The sequence below is a fragment of the Stegostoma tigrinum genome, chromosome 39, assembly GCF_030684315.1.
Source record: "Stegostoma tigrinum isolate sSteTig4 chromosome 39, sSteTig4.hap1, whole genome shotgun sequence".
NCBI lineage: Eukaryota > Metazoa > Chordata > Chondrichthyes > Orectolobiformes > Stegostomatidae > Stegostoma > Stegostoma tigrinum.
The window spans coordinates 11,401,111-11,418,373 of NC_081392.1; the positions used below are offsets into that span (position 1 = coordinate 11,401,111).

At 43.8% G+C, this 17,263-nt stretch overlaps 1 protein-coding gene across 7 annotated transcripts in view; it reads right to left on the reverse strand.

Annotated features, from left to right (window-relative positions):
* npas1 (neuronal PAS domain protein 1) overlaps positions 1-17,263 on the reverse strand; it is a 392,502-nt gene that overhangs the window by 255,249 nt on the left and 119,990 nt on the right. For 6 of the 7 annotated variants that reach the window (XM_048522247.2, XM_048522251.2, XM_048522244.2 and 3 more), the window contains one exon: positions 9,306-9,491. The exons of the other annotated variant lie outside the window; for it this stretch is intronic. In XM_048522247.2, coding sequence (XP_048378204.1) covers positions 9,306-9,406 — 101 coding nt within the window. In that variant the 5' untranslated portion in view covers positions 9,407-9,491. The remainder of the gene's footprint in view (positions 1-9,305; positions 9,492-17,263) is intronic. 7 annotated transcript variants of the gene reach the window in all.

The following is a 17,263-nucleotide window of genomic DNA, read 5'->3' on the forward strand; positions in this document are numbered from 1 at the left end:
AGAGGAGTTTTAGGAGATAGTTTTAAATAAAAAACAGAAAACTCGACACCAAAGTGTGAAGCTGGATGAACACAGCAGGCCAAGCAGCATCTTAGGAGCACAAAGGCTTAACACGACAAGTTTGGCAGCATCTTGCCTGGAGATGGGTGGTGAGAGGAAAAGTTTGAACGCTTCAGGACCACGGACCCTCTTTGAGAACCCGCATTTTTCTGTGTTTTTATTTTAGATTTCCAGCATCCGCAGCTCTTTGGCTTTTCTTTGCGAAATTGTCGAGAGTTGGCTCGTTGCCAGGAAGGGACATAAACCATTATAATGTTTACACAGCTGCAGGCAGAGGGAGAGAGAGAAGAAAAATACTGGGTGGAATGTGTGAAGACTGCCTGGCGTCGCTTCTTCTGGCGTGAAATTCCGTAAGTAAATTGTACGAGGTAGCTTCAGAAACACTCACTCCACATCGGTGTCAGCAGAGTGGGCAACGGTATTTGGAAAATGGTATCAAATCAGATAAGAGATACAAAATGTTTCCGGATTCACGTGTAGGACTATGCAAATATACGTTGTTATTGCTAACAGTTATGTCTAGAATCTCCCTAAACAACGCCACGTATAACACTTCAGTTCCTAGTTTCAACATAATGCAGCGACATTTACAACAATGTACAACAGCCATATATCCAGAATGAATGCTCTATCTTAGATACAATTGGAATTTTCAGTCAACCCTATGCTTCCTGTTACTTGGACCCATGATTAAACATGTCTAACATGAAAGCGTTGGAGAACTCCCAGCTTCTTTCCTCAGCAAAACCCTGGATCAGATCTGTATCAGAATCAGAGAAGATGGACCTCCATTGTGTCTTGGCAGTGGTGCATTGACAGTTAAAAGTCTATCTGTCCAGTAAAAGGATTATAAGTAAAACCCAAAAGAACTGCGGATACTCTAAATCTAAAACAGACTTAAAAAAAACACATCTAAATCTAAGTTCTGAGGAAGAGTCACACGACCCGAAATGTTAACTGATTTCTCTGCACAGATGCTGCCAGACCTGCTGAGCATTTCCAGCAATTTCTGTTTTTGTTTGTGAAAAGGATTGAAAGCCTTGATTATAAACTCATGTCTCTGGAAAGTGTGTCTTGAGCATGTTGTATGTGCACCTTGTCTTTAAGAGAGTTCACCTTTAAGGGCTCTGTGCTGTGGCTTTCGTTGTGACTCTTGTCAATTAGTCTGCCGTAAGTCTGCAAGCTGCACACATAGAACATAACAGCACAGTACAGGCCCTTCGGCCCTCAATGTTGTGCTGACCTGTCACGCCGATCTCAAGCCCATCTAACCTACACTATTCCATGTACGTCCATATGCTTGTCCAATGACGGCTTAAATGTACCTAAAGTTGGCGAATCTACTACCGTTGCAGGCAAAGCATTCCATTCCCTTCCTACACTCTGAGTAAAGAAACTACCAGAAATGCCCTGATTAGGTGTAATATCTGTTTTGTAAACTTGTAATGTGTTTTGCTGTTTTAAATAAACTAACCTATTGAGTTAATCCCTAATCAGCAATTGATGGTTAAACTAATATCATTAACATGGTAAGCAGCAGTGGACAACATTGAGCCGATATGACCTATGGGGTGGGTCTCCTATAATGCAATAGTTGCATTCTTATGTGACCTTGCCCTTTAAGGAAATTGCTATAGAAAACCTCCATATCTGTACAGCAGAAAGTTTGCATTATCCAAACAGTGCCCGGTATTCATCAGTCGCATTACAGCCAATTCACGTTAATGAAACATGCATTATAGTAGAACTACCTGTACTGTGCTTCCCTAATCAGGAAGGAATTAATGTTCAAGTAAAAAACATGTTCACCAGTCTCATACTGTGCTAAAGTGCATGAGACAACCCTCAATATCTTTGCTTGTTACTGCACTGTTGAAAAACAGCTTACTGGTATGCAATCAACATAGTGTAGAGCCAGAGCAACACAGCAGGTCAGGCAGCATCAGAGGAGCGGGAGAGTTGACGTTTCAGGACTATCCTTCAATCAACAAACATATAGAATTTGACCCCATAATGCAAACCCATACAGATCAGAAATGACACTACTTACCAAAACAGACCAGACAGTATAAGTTCCAAGTGGTGTAGAACAACATCACTTCATTAGAGGCCTCACTGATAAACACAAACAAGCCAGCTTGGCATGCAAATCAACATCCTCGCCCACAACATGAGCTACAAAACTTTGCTAAAACTTTAAACCAAATCCTATCAAGAAGCCAGTTTAACTCACAATACCACGCATCATCCTCCGACACTTCCGCCATCTCCAATCCGACCCCACCACCCAAGACATTTTTCCATCCCCACCCGTCTGCTTTCCGGAGAGACCACTCTCTCCGTGACTCCCTTTTCGCTCCACACTGCCCTCTAACCCCACCACACCCGGCACCTTCCCCTGCTACCGCAGGAAATGCTACACTTGCCCCCACACCTCCTCCCTCACCCCTATCCCAGGCCCCAAGATGACATTCCACATTAAGCAGATGTTCACCTGCACATCTGCCAATGTGGTATACTGCATCCACTGTACCCGGTGTGGCTTCCTCTACATTGGGGAAACCAAGCGGAGGCTTGGAGACCGCTTTGCAGAACACCTCCGCTCAGTTCGCAACAAACAACTGCACCTCCCAGTCGCAAACCATTTCCACTCCCCCTCCCATTCTTTAGATGACATGTCCATCATGGGCCTCCTGCACTGCCACAATGATGCCACCCGAAGGTTGCAGGAACAGCAACTCATATTCTGCCTGGGAACCCTGCAGCCTAATGCTTTCAATGTGGACTTCACCAGTTTCAAAATCTCCCCTTCCCCAACTGCATCCCTAAACCAGCCCAGTTCGTCCCCTCCCCCCACTGCACCACACAACCAGCCCAGCTCTTCCCCTCCCCCCACTGCATCCCAAAACCAGCCCTTCCTGTCTCTGCCTCCCTAACCTGTTCTTCCTCTCACCCATCCCTTCCTCCCACCCCAAGCCGCACCCCCATCTACCTACTAACCTCATCCCACCTCCTTGACCTGTCCGTCTTCCCTGGACTGACCTATCCCCTCCCTACCTCCCCACCTATTCTCTCTCCACCTATCTTCTTTTCTCTCCATCTTCAGTCCGCCTCCCCCTCCCTATTTATTCCAGAACCCTCACCCCATCCCCCTGTCTGATGAAGGGTCTAGGCCCGAAACGTCAGCTTTTGTGCTCCTGAGATGCTGCTTGACCTGCTGTGTTCATCCAGCCTCACATTTTACTAACTCACGGCAGGTGTTCACGGTGTGCACCAGATTGCCAGCAAGCGGGGACAGTCAAAGGCATATTGTCAAAATATCCACAAAATTGCTGAGTTTAAATTGAGACACAACAGACCTCTTAACAGAACTGAACATGTTTAAGCAGTGTTCAGTGCTGTGGTTTCAAGATTCAGTGTGTCCAATGCAGATAAAAAACCTAATAAGATTTGCTTTGGAATAAAGGTATGCATAGACTTAACACATGGGGTCTATCAGTCAAAAAGATAAAAAATTCCCAAAAGATATGCACCATATTACAGCAGCAGTCCAGAGGTTTAACTTCAGACACAGACTTAGAGAATGCATAGACCATTTTGTGAACAGATTCAGAGAAAGGGATTCATTCTGTCGCTTTTCAGGTGGAGAGCTAGAAAATGATTATTAAATTGATGATTGCATTTAAATTAACTGTGCTGAGAGTACTGGTGACTCTTAATATGAGCTGTGATTCCCATCGGAATCACAGAGCCAAATAAAAAGTAGCACTTCAAGAAGGCAGCCCACCACCACCTTCTCAAGGGCAACAACAAGTGAGCAATAAATGCTGACCCAGCCAGAAACACCTACTGACGAAGTTACATAGAAGGTGACAAAACATTTGTAACCAAACCCACCGGCTCAGCAAGCATGTCTACCACCTCAAACACCTACATCCCATGAGTGAATGAGTTAAAGAAAAGATTGACACAGAATCAAGTATATGGGATACTTCTGGTCAATTCACAAAGAAAGAAGAGTTGAAAGAAAAAAAGCAAGGAAGCACAATGAGTTATAAATGCTGTATCATCAATCCAGTTAAACAATTGCTCGATTACAGGTCGATCTAGAGAAACCCGCACATCAAAGAGATCATGCTTAACAGGAACAGCTACGGAAATATTGGCTTGAGCTCCAAGCCACACTGGGGAACATGACAAAGCTGCAAAAATAGATGGAGAAGTACAACGCACACATCAAGGAGCTGTAATTCACTCAGAGACAGCCCCTTTCAAAACTAAATGCTAGTTCCAGTGCTCCAGCAAAATAACGCGGCAAGATATGGAAGAAACGAAATAACCACTGAGCAGCAAGTGCAAGAGGACCAGGTATGATATAAAATAAAAGGTGAAGAAAACATAGAAGGGCCAGATAATTATTACAGTAAGATATGAAGGAGAAAATATACTGGAGCAACAAAACATGAAATCTTTGATAGAATTAGAAGAATCCATGGTTAAAAAAAGCAGAAGCTTCAAATGAGCTAGAAACTGTTCAGAAATGAAAAGTAAATGCTGAAAAGGTTTGAAAACAGCTTGAGGAACGAGATCAGGCGGTAGTTGATCTGGAACAAAACTTAGCCACGCTGCATCAGAATGAACAAAGTAAAGGAAAGCAGCTGTAGCCCGTTAAATAAAAGCCTGACGACAAATAGGATTAACAGGCAATATCACTGACATCATGGCAATCAACAGCACCTCTGGACAAAGTCACCATCATGGAAACAAAACATTGCAGATTTTGGAAATCTGAAATAAAACAGAAAGTGAGCTCCACTAGAATTTTCCCATTCTCATTTCACTGTCATGAGATCCGGAAGTACCAGCAAATTACTGACACATTACAGAGATTCATAGACTCAGATGTTATTTAAAGTTTTCGAGAAGATTTATAGCTTGGATTGTGGATGAGGTTGGAGACACGCCCACCGAGCCGGTGGGTTTGGTTGCAAATGTTTCGTCACTCTGCTAGGTAATATTGTCAGTGTGCCTCTGGTGAAGTGTCGGTGTTCTATCCCGAGTTTGTACACAGGATCTAATTCAATGTGTTTTCGGCCCATCGAGTCCACGCCATCACAGTAAGAATGGCTATTTCGATTCCCTACAGGACTGACGGATTTTTACAACAATCAACATTTAGCGAATTTTTTACTGCAGATTTTTGAATTCAGATTTCACATCCTGCCAATGGTAGGATTTGAGCCATACACACCTAGAACATCAGCCTAAGCCTAACCTAACCTATCCAGGGACATGAACACTAGGCCACTGACTGACCAGAAATCATTTTTCTTTTGTTAATTATCTAGTTTCCTTTTGAAAATCATGGCCTAACTGGCCTTCATCACATTCTCATGCACTGCATTCCAGACCCTTAACCACTCGCTACCTGAAAAAATGTTTCCTCAGGTTGCCATTCAATGTTCTTTGCCAGTAGGAATCATTTTTTCCCAATCTGCCCTGTTCAGAACCCTTGCGGTTTTGGGTGGCTTTCACAAGTCCCTTCCCAACTTTGCCTTCTCCAAGGAGCACAGTCCCAGATTCTCCATTCTGTCCACGTTACTGACCGTGTCTCAGGAATCCCAGAAACCATTCTTGGAAATTCTGAGTCTCCTTAGTGCTCAATTCAGAGTGTGTCTCACAGAGGAGGTGTTTGCATAAAGATCATGATGATGCCTCTGCATAGTGGAGAGAACTCCACTTTATGTACTTTCACTGTCAGATTTTGCCTTTATAATAGCAGTCTTCCTGTTTGGTAAATTATTGCTCTTGGGATCCCTTTTGTGTCACTTTGACCTTGCCGGGGTCTCATAATTCACTGTTAAACATTACGGTCAGTCCTGCCTCACTGCAACTGGCTTCATTATCAATTCCCCACCTCCCCCTCATTATTTTCACAACTTTCTTAAGATGCTGCTTCATCTTTCAGCTACTATGATACGAACTTAGTAAAATGCCCTCAAAATGCTACACAGGGCAATTTTTAAGAAAATTTCATATTGAGAAATAAAGACCGGTGACCAGGAGCTCAGTCAAAAGAATAGATTTTCAGAAATGTCTTAAAAGAGGACAGAGGTGGAGATGTTTAGAGAGGGAGCTCCAGAGCGTAGGACCCAGGCAGCTGAAGGCATGGCTGCCAGTGGAGGATGACTAAGCGAAGAGTATGCAAGAGGCTAGAGATAAAAGAACATATAGATCCCAGAAGGTTATAGGGATGGAGGAGATCATGGAGGTAGGGAGGGGTGAGAATGGAGGGATTCAAAAACAAAGGATGAGATATCTAAACTCAAGTCATTGCCAGTCTGCAAACCAACAGGCCTGGAGCTTGATGAATGAATTGGATTTGGTGCACGTTAAGATCTGGGACAGCAGAGTTTTGGACAAGTTAACGGGGGGTGGAAGTTGCAATGCTGGACAGGAGGAAGTGACAATGGCAAAGTCTAGAGCAGAGTGGTGATGCTGATATGTCAGACACCGTAAATATTCATACTTGCCCTTATTCTTCAACAGACCAAGACTTTTGGGTACTTGCACCAATTCTTTATACTTTAGATGACTAACAAACCTATCTTCATGCAGGATTATATAATCACTAACGCTCAAAACGTAAAGACAGTTGGGCTGCAGAGGTTGCTCGGCATACAACAACTCTCAAATCTTATACATTTTGATGTCAGGAGCTTAAGGATTTGAGTGAACATTCCCATTAATTGAACAGAAATCAATATGCTTACTGTGTGTTCACCCCATGCAGCTTTGCCTGCAATGAACTGCAATTCCAGTGTGCTTGGATATTCCAATATCTCCCCACGGTCACCTCCTCCCCTGTGATGCCCACTCTCGATAATAATGTGTGCATATTATATATATATATATATATAAATATATGAGTGTTTGTATGTGTATGTACGCATGTCTGTATGTATCTCAGTAGGTGAAGGGACTGGTATGGAAAGCGGTCAAGCAGACTGGCAACATTCTGGGGTCAATATTCCACGCACAGAAATAGATGGTAAATTTAGATAGCGAGTAAATTTAAGAGAGCTGCTGGCATTTTACCCAACTGCTGCACCAATGGGACAGGAAGAGGGTCACACTCTCAGTAATCCATGACCTCTCCTTAATCTCGTCTCCTAAACTGCCTGTGGATGCGTGTCAGCAGTCTGAAACAACAGTCACTGTCCCTGATAATATTTGCACCTTCCCACGACTGACGCTTATCTGGGGAGCTCCAATAAATAATGGCACATTCCTTGGGATGCCTTGAAAATACTGACGGACTCATCAAATTCCCTGTAAACAGCAACACACTTCTGGGTACTCCCTGTGAATACAGACATGCTTCCTGGGGACACCCTGAAATTAATGATATGCTCCCAGGGGCTCTCCATGAGTACTGACACCCAACCACTACCAGACCCCCTTCCCAGGGCTCCCTATAAATAATGACACACTTTTCCTGGGACACACTGTAAATATTGACACACTCCTCCTGGAGACTCTACGTAAATACAGACAAACTCCTCTAGGGATCCCTGTAAATACTGACATAGGACTCCCTGTAAATAGTGACCCACTACCCCGGGGGACTCGTGTAAATACTGTCACACCTGTGGGGGCACCACAACATATCGCCAACAGTCCATGTTACAAAACATGTCCAGTTGTCACTTTGCGACATCCATGACTGAAACAGCAGATCACCTCCTCAGCATCCCTCATGCTTTTCTGTGACAGTTTACAGATGAAGTGTTTTTATCATAAGTCCCTACACCTACATCTGCAACTGCTTTGACAGATTAAAGTCTTCTGTTAGCTAGGCATGACTTGATTAAATGTATATGCTGATCGTTAGTCCGATCATTACTGTATAGTAGGACGACAGCAACTTAAATTTTTAAAGCGCCTAATTGAGCCTTGTAAAGCAATATTGATATAAGCAATCAGTAAATTAAGCAAAGAGGTAGGTTTAAGGGCTGCCTTAATGGGAGGTATGAAAAATCAAGAAGGGGAGAAGTTTCGGGAGGGATGTCTAGAGCATGAGCCCAGGTAGCTGAAAGCATGGCCACCAATGATGTAATAATGAACATCAAGACACCAGAGTTAGAGGAACAACGGTCTCAAAGGAATTCTGATGCTATGGCAAGATTTGAAAAGAAAATTGGGAACTTTCAATCAGGTGTTGCCATACTGGGTGACAATGTAGTCAGTAAACAAGGAATACTGGATAAACTAAATTTGATCAGATTTGGCATAAGCACAAGCATAAGGAAAGAGTTGGTATGACAGAGAGCATTGGTATAGCAGGCTTTGGAAGTAACAAGTGTATGAATCAGGTTGTCGGGGCAGATGAGGAGAGGCAGGAGCAACTAAGAAAGTAAATGCTAACTCTTGCACTTGAAGGGTTCAGCAGTTTACTGCATAAAGGACTCTCAACATCTATTTCATTTTTGACCCTACAGAACACAACATTTGTTGCAATGAGCACAATCAGAAATGACCTTGACTTTGGGAAGTTGTAGCTTAATCCACTGAAAGAACTGAAATCCCTCAGTACTGCAAAGTAGGCTTGCAAATGTACATAGTAATATCATAACTTTTAGGGACACACTGTCTACAGACTGTAAATAATGATATTTAGATCAAAAAGGGAATAATCTGAAGTGTATCTTGAGAACAATTAGAATAGGAGCTGCTAATGGTTCCCAACGCATTGGCTCCATTTCATTGGTGAGAAAAAGAAAGCTCACCACAAAAGTGCCCCCCTCAACCCTAGAAATTTAATTCAGCAAGAAACTGCATTTTTTTAAAAAACATTCTTTATTGACTGTCTCTAATTGCCCTTGAGAGTTGTCAAGAGACAACCACGTTGCTGTGGGTCTGGAGTCACATGTAGGCCAGACCAGGTAACGACAGCGGGTTTCCTTTCCTGAAGGGTCATTAGTGAACCAGATGTGTATAAATAATAAGGAGGATAGTTTCATGGTCATCACTGAGATCAGCCTTCAAATTTCAGATTTTTAATTCATTAGATTTGTCAGTTAATTTTGCTTGAATTAAATAAAAGGAGATTCCACCAGCTAACACAGCAGGATTTGAACACTAGCATTGGTCCAGACCTCTGGGTTTGCTAGTCTAGTGATATTATCACACCACCATCATCATCATCACCCCAATTGGACAACATGAAGCCACGCGAGTCTTACCAAGGGACTGGTTGGTTCTTTACGAGCAGTCCTTGAAGGAAGTCCCACTCTACGCTAACACATTTCAGTTCATTGTTGTATTGGGTTGCCATCTTTAACATTCAGCCACCTTCCCAGAGTCACCTGGCTTTACAGCATCCCTACAGGCTTTCTGATTGGCTGGCTCCTTGAGATGACCTTGACCTCCTAAAAAGATAGGCAAGAGAAGAAAATGAGGTTGGATTTGACACAATCAATGGTTTTCTCTTGCTTAATGCACATGAATATATGTTTTATAATTAGCTACCTGCCAGAAATGACTGCTATAGCAGTGAGCAAGTTACTTGGTCATGATAGTTTTTGGCTTTGGTGGGTCAAAATCATAACCAGGCACATCATTTCTAAAATCGGCTAGTTGGTGCCCAAGAGTAGATGTGAATTATTGAAAATTCCACGGATGATCTTTGGCTTGTGCTAAGTTGGCCAACTTCAACTGTTAGGTTGCTAGAAATGGTCTCGGAATCTCAGACTCATATGTTTTAGTTTTATTGAAAGGCATGAAACTTGTAAGTATTGATGCTCAGAGATACTGTGTGTACTCATATAAGGGACACAGCAAGTTACCAAGTAGATGCAGCCAATAATTAGGAAAGCAAATGGTTGTTGGCCATTCAAGGAGTAGCAGAAAGAAGAAGCCTTTGCTCCAACTATACTGAGTTTTGTTTTGATTCACTACACTCAGTATACAGTGTTCAGGTTTCAGTTCCATATTTCAGTATTATATTGAAAGTGGTACAGTGAAGTTTCACCAGGTTGATCCCTGGGATAAGAGAGTGGTCCTATGATAAGACACTGAGTAAGGGATATCGATAATCTCTGTTTAGAAGAATGAGAGATGATCATATTGAAACGTACAAAATTCTGAAGTTGTTGTAGACAGAGTAGATGCTCAGAGATTGTTTCCTCTGAACCTAGAGCATGGGATAAATAGGTGATGATGGTGGTGTTGTGGTGATGTTGCTGGATCAGTAATCCAATGCCCCAGGTTAATGTTTTGGGGGACATGAGTTCAAATCCCACCAGAGGAAATGGTGAAATTTGAGTTAAATTAAAAATACTGGCATTTTAAAAAAACCTAATGCCAACTGTGTGACTGCTACTGATTGTTACTAAAAGCCCATCTGGTTCACTAATATCCTTGAGACCATTTGGTTCCCTCAGGCTTTTTCTGCCATTAAATGTAATCATGCTGATTTCTACTTCAACTCCACTTTTCCACTTACTCTAATGACCGAAGAGATGAGGGAAGGAAAGTTGTCACCCTTACCTAGTCTGGCCTACATTTGACTCCAGACCCACAGCAACGTGATGGACTTTCAACTGCCTTCTGGGTAATGCAAGCTTAGGCAGCAATATCTGCAACTTGTGAATAAATTTTTTAAACATGTCAGGATAAGGGACAGGTTATTTAGAAATTAGATGAAGAGAAAGTTCTTAGTGGGTCGTGACTCTTCAGAATTCTCTGCCGCAGATGGTTGAGGATGCTTCAATGATGAATATATCTAAAGTGAGAATTAAATTTTTTTTTCATTCATCCATGGCCCATTCCTAATTGCCCAGACGGCATTTAAGAGTTGACCACATCTCTTGTGATATTGCTTGTGGGTGGGAAATCAGAGGTGACGTGGAAGATCAGCCATGATTATATTTAATGGTGATGAACACCTGAGGGGTCAAATAGACTTATGTCTTACTTCTGCTCCATTTTGTGTATTCTTAATGTTTTAAAGTTTATTTTATTTACTCATGGGACAGGAGCATCGCTAGCTGGATAGCGTTTATTGCCCATCCCTAGTTGCCCTTGAGAAGGTGGTGGTGAGTTGCCTCCTTGAATGCTGCAGCGTATTTGCTGGAGTTAGACCCACAATGCCTTTAGGCAAGGAATTCCACGATTTTGACCCAGTAACAGTTAAAGAACAGGGATATATTTCCAAATGAGGATGGTGATTAGTTTGGAAGGGGTGATGCTCCCATTATCTGCTGCTTTTGCTCCTTTAGATTGAAATAGTCATGATTAATTAGTGCAGAGTTGGTAGGAAGGACTCGGTTGGTGAAAATTCACGCTTGATCTCTTCCCTCTGCAAATGAATCCAGGGTGGACTCACTTATGATCTACTTCAAAGGCAAATTGCCTGTCATCAACTCTACTGTTGACACTGGCCAGTTAGGGCATATTACTCATGGTGCTGCATGTCATGGGAAGAATGTACTGGTAAATGCCATAAGGATTTACCTGTAGATGGAGAATTGGAAAACATAGAGGAGTTAAGTTAAACTTGCGGTTAGACTACATTTGGGAACAGAGTGTAAAATCTGGTCAACATTTTAACGCAGAAGGGTACAAATATGAGATAGTAAGAACTGCCAATGCTAGAGTCAGCGATAACACAGTTAGACACACGCTGGAGGAACACAGAAGGCCAGCCAGTATCAGAGGAGCAGGAAAGATGACAATTTAAGTCGGGACTCTTCTTCAGAAATGGGGGAGGCGGAAGGGAGCTCCGAAATAAATAAAGAGAGGAGGGGTGGGGCTGGGGAAAATAGGTGGAATGGTGATAAGCGAGTGCAGGCAGGCAGTGGTGGGGATTAATCAGTGGGGTGGAAGAGAAGATGGACAGGTTATGTCAGGTCAAGCAAGCAGGGATAAGAGGGAGGGTTAGTAATGGGACAGTGCCAGGGGTGGGGATATTTTGAAGCTAGTAAAGTCCACATAGACAACATTGGGCTATAGGCTCCCAAGGTGGATTATGAGGTGCTGGTCCTCCAGTTTCCAGGTGGCATCATTGTGACACTGGAAGGCCCAGGATGGACATGTTGGCCTGGGAGTGGGAGGGGGAGTTTAAATGGTTTGTGACTGGAAGGTATTGTTTGTTGCAAACAAAGCGCAGGTGCTCTACAAAGCGATCTAAAAGCCTACGCTTGGTCACACCAATGTAGAGGAGGCCACATCAGGAGCAGTGGATGCAGTAGACCACATTGGCAGGTATGCAGGTGTATCTCTGTCTGATGTGAAAGATTTTTTTGGTTCCTTGGATGAGGTGAGGGGGGAGGTGTAGCACTTTCTTCGATTGCAAGGTGCTAGGGGTGGTGGGGCTAGTGGGGAGTGTGGAGCAGACAAGGGAATCGCGGAGAGAGCGGTCTGTACGGAAGGCACATAGGGGTGGGAGGGAAATATATCTTTGGTCATGGGCTCAGATTGCAGGTGGCAGAGAATGATGTGTTTAATCTGGAAGTTAGTGGGGTGAAATGTGAGGACATGGGGGGGATTCTGTCTTTGTTTTTGTTTTGGGTAAGGGATTTGAGTGCAAGAAACTCAAGAGATGTGGTCGAGAGCATTTTCAACCACTGAAGCAGGTATGTTGCAGTCCTTGAAATAAGACATCTGGGATGTTCGGGAGTGGAACGCCCATCTTGGATGAAGACGAGGCAGAGAGTGTAGATGTGAAATCTGTTTCTAGATATTAAAGACATAAAAGGATATGGGGATGGTGTGGGAAAATGGCTTTGAGGTAGATGATCAGTCATGATTTAATTGAATGAAAGGGTAGATTCGATGAGCAGAAGGGCCTATTCCTGCTGCTATTCTGTAAGGAGTGATGGCAAAATAAAACAATTTCCATGGATTAAACCAGAAATTCTTTCATGAGAAATTGAAGCAATGGATTTTTTTTCTGGTTGAAAAAGAAAGCTAAAGGGGGCAGCTAATGGTGGTCATTAAGTAATGACAGGTTCTGGGAGAGTAGAACGAGAGAGAGAAAAGTTTCCACCCAAAGGGAAAAGCAAGGTATCAAATGTGGATTTCAGAAGGAATCTCTTCAACTAAAGAGTGGTTAAGTGTGGGAATTTGCTACCACCTGAAGTGATTTGAGACACAAACTATAGATGTATTTAAGAGGGAGGCAAGGCCAATTTGACAGGGAGAAAGGAATGCAGGGCTAAATGGATCGAGTGAGATGAGGAAAGATGGAAAGGAGACTAAAGAGGAGAATAAATGCCAGAACGGACTACATGGGCTGAATGATCTGATTCTGCATTCTAATTTCCATTTAAAATCTCAGGTCTACGGCATACTCGAGCCAGTTTCAGACTTATTCGTTACTCATACGAAGGTGTAGAGGATTTGTGGTGCAGTAGGTAGCATCTCTGAATCGAAGCGAGAACCTCCAGGTTTAAGCCCCACTTCAAGATTTGACAAACAAGGAAGTAGTAAAGGGGAAGTAATATACCAGTGCACGGGGAGATTTGTTTGAACAGTGAATGCTGGAGGAGCAAAGAGATATATTCTTTAGCGAGGTTTTCACTGAATTTTTCAGGAGCGGATAAGCAAACATTCAAAACCTGAAGCTTGATTCCACCCCCACACGGCCTGGAAGACGGAGAGAAAAAGAGAGAGAGAGTGAGAAACAAAAATAGAGGGAGAGAGCAAAGGAGCGAGGGCAAGAAAGGATTAAAGAAAAAAATGTCTCAGTTTCACGCAACCATAGATTATATTTAAAAGTTTTGGACACAGCAGTCAATTTGCACATAGCAATGTCCCAGAAACAGCAATGACTCCCTTAATCTCTTACAGTGGTGACGCTGGAGGGAGGAAAATGGTGCCACGATGGGCTGTAGGCACCTGCTTTTCTTCAATTAGTGCCGTGTTCACAAATTAGTTAATGAAGCGACAGCCCTTGTCAAGGCATGTGGAGAGTTCATGAAACAGTTGTTGAGGTCAAAGCCACCATGGTTGGTGTGTCTGGAGTCACATGCCTGAATGACTGCAGGTGTAACAACATTAAAAAGCTCTGATGGCATCCAGGACAAAGCAGCCCCACTCGATCAGCATGCTATCCATCATCTGAAACATTCAATCCCTCCACCACTGGTACCCATTAACATTAGTGTGTACCATATACAAAATGCACGCAGAAATTCCCCGAAGATCCTCCAGCAGCACCTTTCAGACCTACAACCTCTACCACTAGAAGGACAAGGGCAGTGATACACGGGAACGGCACCACCTTCAAGTTTCCCTCACCATCCTGACTTGGAAATACATCACTGTTCCTTCGGTGTCACAGGGTCAAAATCCTGGAATTCCCTTCCTCCATTGTGGGACTACCTGCAGCACACAGACTGCAGCAGTTCAAGAAGCCAGCTGACCACCACCTTTTCAAGGGGCAGTTATTGACAGGCAATAAATGCTGGCCCATTTGTCAACGACCAGAAAATAATACCAGAAACTAGGACTAAACAATATTATAGGAATCCAGGAGATCATCTTTGCCAACTTCCAGGACAGCATTCATCTGAAGCAATTGAGTGAGTAAATTTCTGTTACCAGCCTGCAGACTCTTCCCCAGGTCAGATATTCTCTTTGGGACAGAAGTTCAGGAGTGAGTGAGTGAGTAAATAAATGAGTGGGTGGGTGAGTGAATAGTGGGTGGGTGAGTGGATGAGAATGAGTGTGAGTGAGTGAGAGAGAATGAGAGTGAGTGGGTGGGTGTGTGGATGGTGTATGGGTGTGTGAATGAGTGGGTGGGTAAATGAGTGGGTTGGTGAGTGGGTGTACGAGTGTGAGGGGTGGGTGGGAGTGAGAGTGAGTGGGTGGGTGAATTAGTGGGTTGGTGGGTGGTGGATGAATGGGTGAGTGAGAGATTGAGAGTGGGTGGTGGATGGGTATGTGCGTAGGTGACTAAGAGAGTGTGAGTAGGTGTGTGGTGGATAGGTGTGAGTGGGTGGTGAGTGAGTGGTAGATGGGTGTATGTGAGTGGGTGGGTGGATGTTTGATGAGTTTGTGAGTGGGTGGGTGAGTGACTGAGTGTGGCTATCCCTTGGAATGAGGATAATGCTTGGTCATGGCAAGAATCTGCATGTGGAATCTTCACCTGTTACATGTGGAATCTTTACCTGTTGCATTGCAGAAACTGCACATTGCTGGCTGCCAATGTCTCTCCCACTCTTACACCTGCCATGTCAGGATTTACAGAGTGATAATCAACCCAGTTGGCCACATTATGAAACAGCATCCCTGGCCGTCAAGTCCTGGAGCAGGATTTGAACCTGGAGCTTCAGATTTAGTCTTGGGTAATGGTACCCACTGCACCACAAGGAAATACAGAACCCACCATCACAAGGGGCATCTGGTCTGGAGTTGAAGGTTGAAGGTGATCCAGATAAACATTTCAGGGAGACAGGAATTGAAGAATGTGCTGGTTGCGTAGTTAGGAGGTGGTTCACGTTCACAAGCCACAGTGAAAAGGGCTGGTGGGCCCAATCGGTTGGTTTGAGCTGTAGATTTTATGGACGTTTGACAGCTGTCTGGATTGTGCTGGCTTCCACCTCACAGCTGTGGATTATCTCTTCTAATTCAATATTCCAACTTCAGACATCTGAGACTAACCAACCGTCTGTTATATTCCGCTGCAGGACCCACAGAGACTCATTGCTTCAGTCCTGTATTTGCACTATAAAGAACCAAACTTCATTCACTGCCGCACACTGTCACTAACACTCACTCAGCACAGGTTGCATTGTTAGCCCCTCTTCTCTGACTGGTTAACTCCTTCTCAGAATCGTTTACTTCAGTACAAATCTGCATTAAGTTACAGGCCATTTAGCCCTTCTACTGCTCCCTCAATTCAGCCAGATCATACCCCATTCTCCCTGCCATTTTCTCATCCAAATATTTCTTGGGGTTAGAATCTAAACATCCATCATTCTCTTTCTTGAACACACCCCACAACTGGGCAGCCACAGCTCAAGACTCAAAATCCACTGTTTGAAGAAATTTCTCCTGCTCTCAGTCTAAAATAGTTAACCCATTATGGAAAAACGGTATCACGTTGGATTCTTCATGGGACAGCTTCTCAGCATGTCAGGCTCACTAAGAACTCAACATGACAGCAGTATTGACCATGTAAAAGATGCAGTGCAGCCAACTTGCCAACCTCTAGCCCCTAGGAACACATGGTCATCAGACACACAGGAAAACCAGCAAGCAAATTTCCCTGTGAAACCACATACCAGAGAAGTTATCAATATCCTGGAGATTACTGTTGACCAGAAACTGAACTGGACAAGTTATATAAACACTATGGCTAAAAGAACAGGTCAGAGGCTAGGAATTCTGTGCCGAGTAACTCACCTCCTGACTCCCTAAAGGGTGTCCATTTTCTCAAGGTATAAATCAGGAGTATGATGTAACACCCCACACTTGCCTGGATGGGTGCAGCTCCAGCAACACTCAAGAAGCTCGACACCATCCAGGGCAAAGTAACCCACTTGTTCAGAATCCGATACATCATCTGGAATGTTCACTCCCTCCATCCATGGCACTCAGTAGCAGTGTTGTCTACAACCTACAAGATGCATTGCAGAAATTTACCAAGGATTCTTCAACAGCACCTTCCAAACCCATGGCCAATTCTGCCCAGAAGGACATGGGAACATCATCATCCACAAGCTCCCCTCTAAGCCACTCACCATTCCGACTTGGAAATTCGTTATTGTTCCTTCGGGGTCACTGGGTCAAAATCCTTGAGATCCCTCCCCTGTGGTCATGTGGGTGTCCCTGCACCACACAAACTGCAGTGGTTCAAGAAGCCAACTCATCAGCTGTGCCCACATCACACAAATGAACTAAAACAAAAGCAGACTCTCCATGTTTCCCTTCTCCCAACCCCTGACAGTCAGCTTCTCACATATTTCAACAAAACCACTTATGTTTCTAAACTCAAGGTAGTATAAGTCCATTCCACACAATCTTGCCTCCCAGAACAACCGAGGAATCAAACTTGTGAACACTCCATCCCCCCACTTTGGGTGAGGGCAAGGTGGCTCAGTGGTTAGTGCTGCTGCTCATAGCGCCAGGCACCTGGATTTGATTCTAGCCTTACGCAACTGTCTGTGTGGAGTTTGCACATTCTTCCCATGTC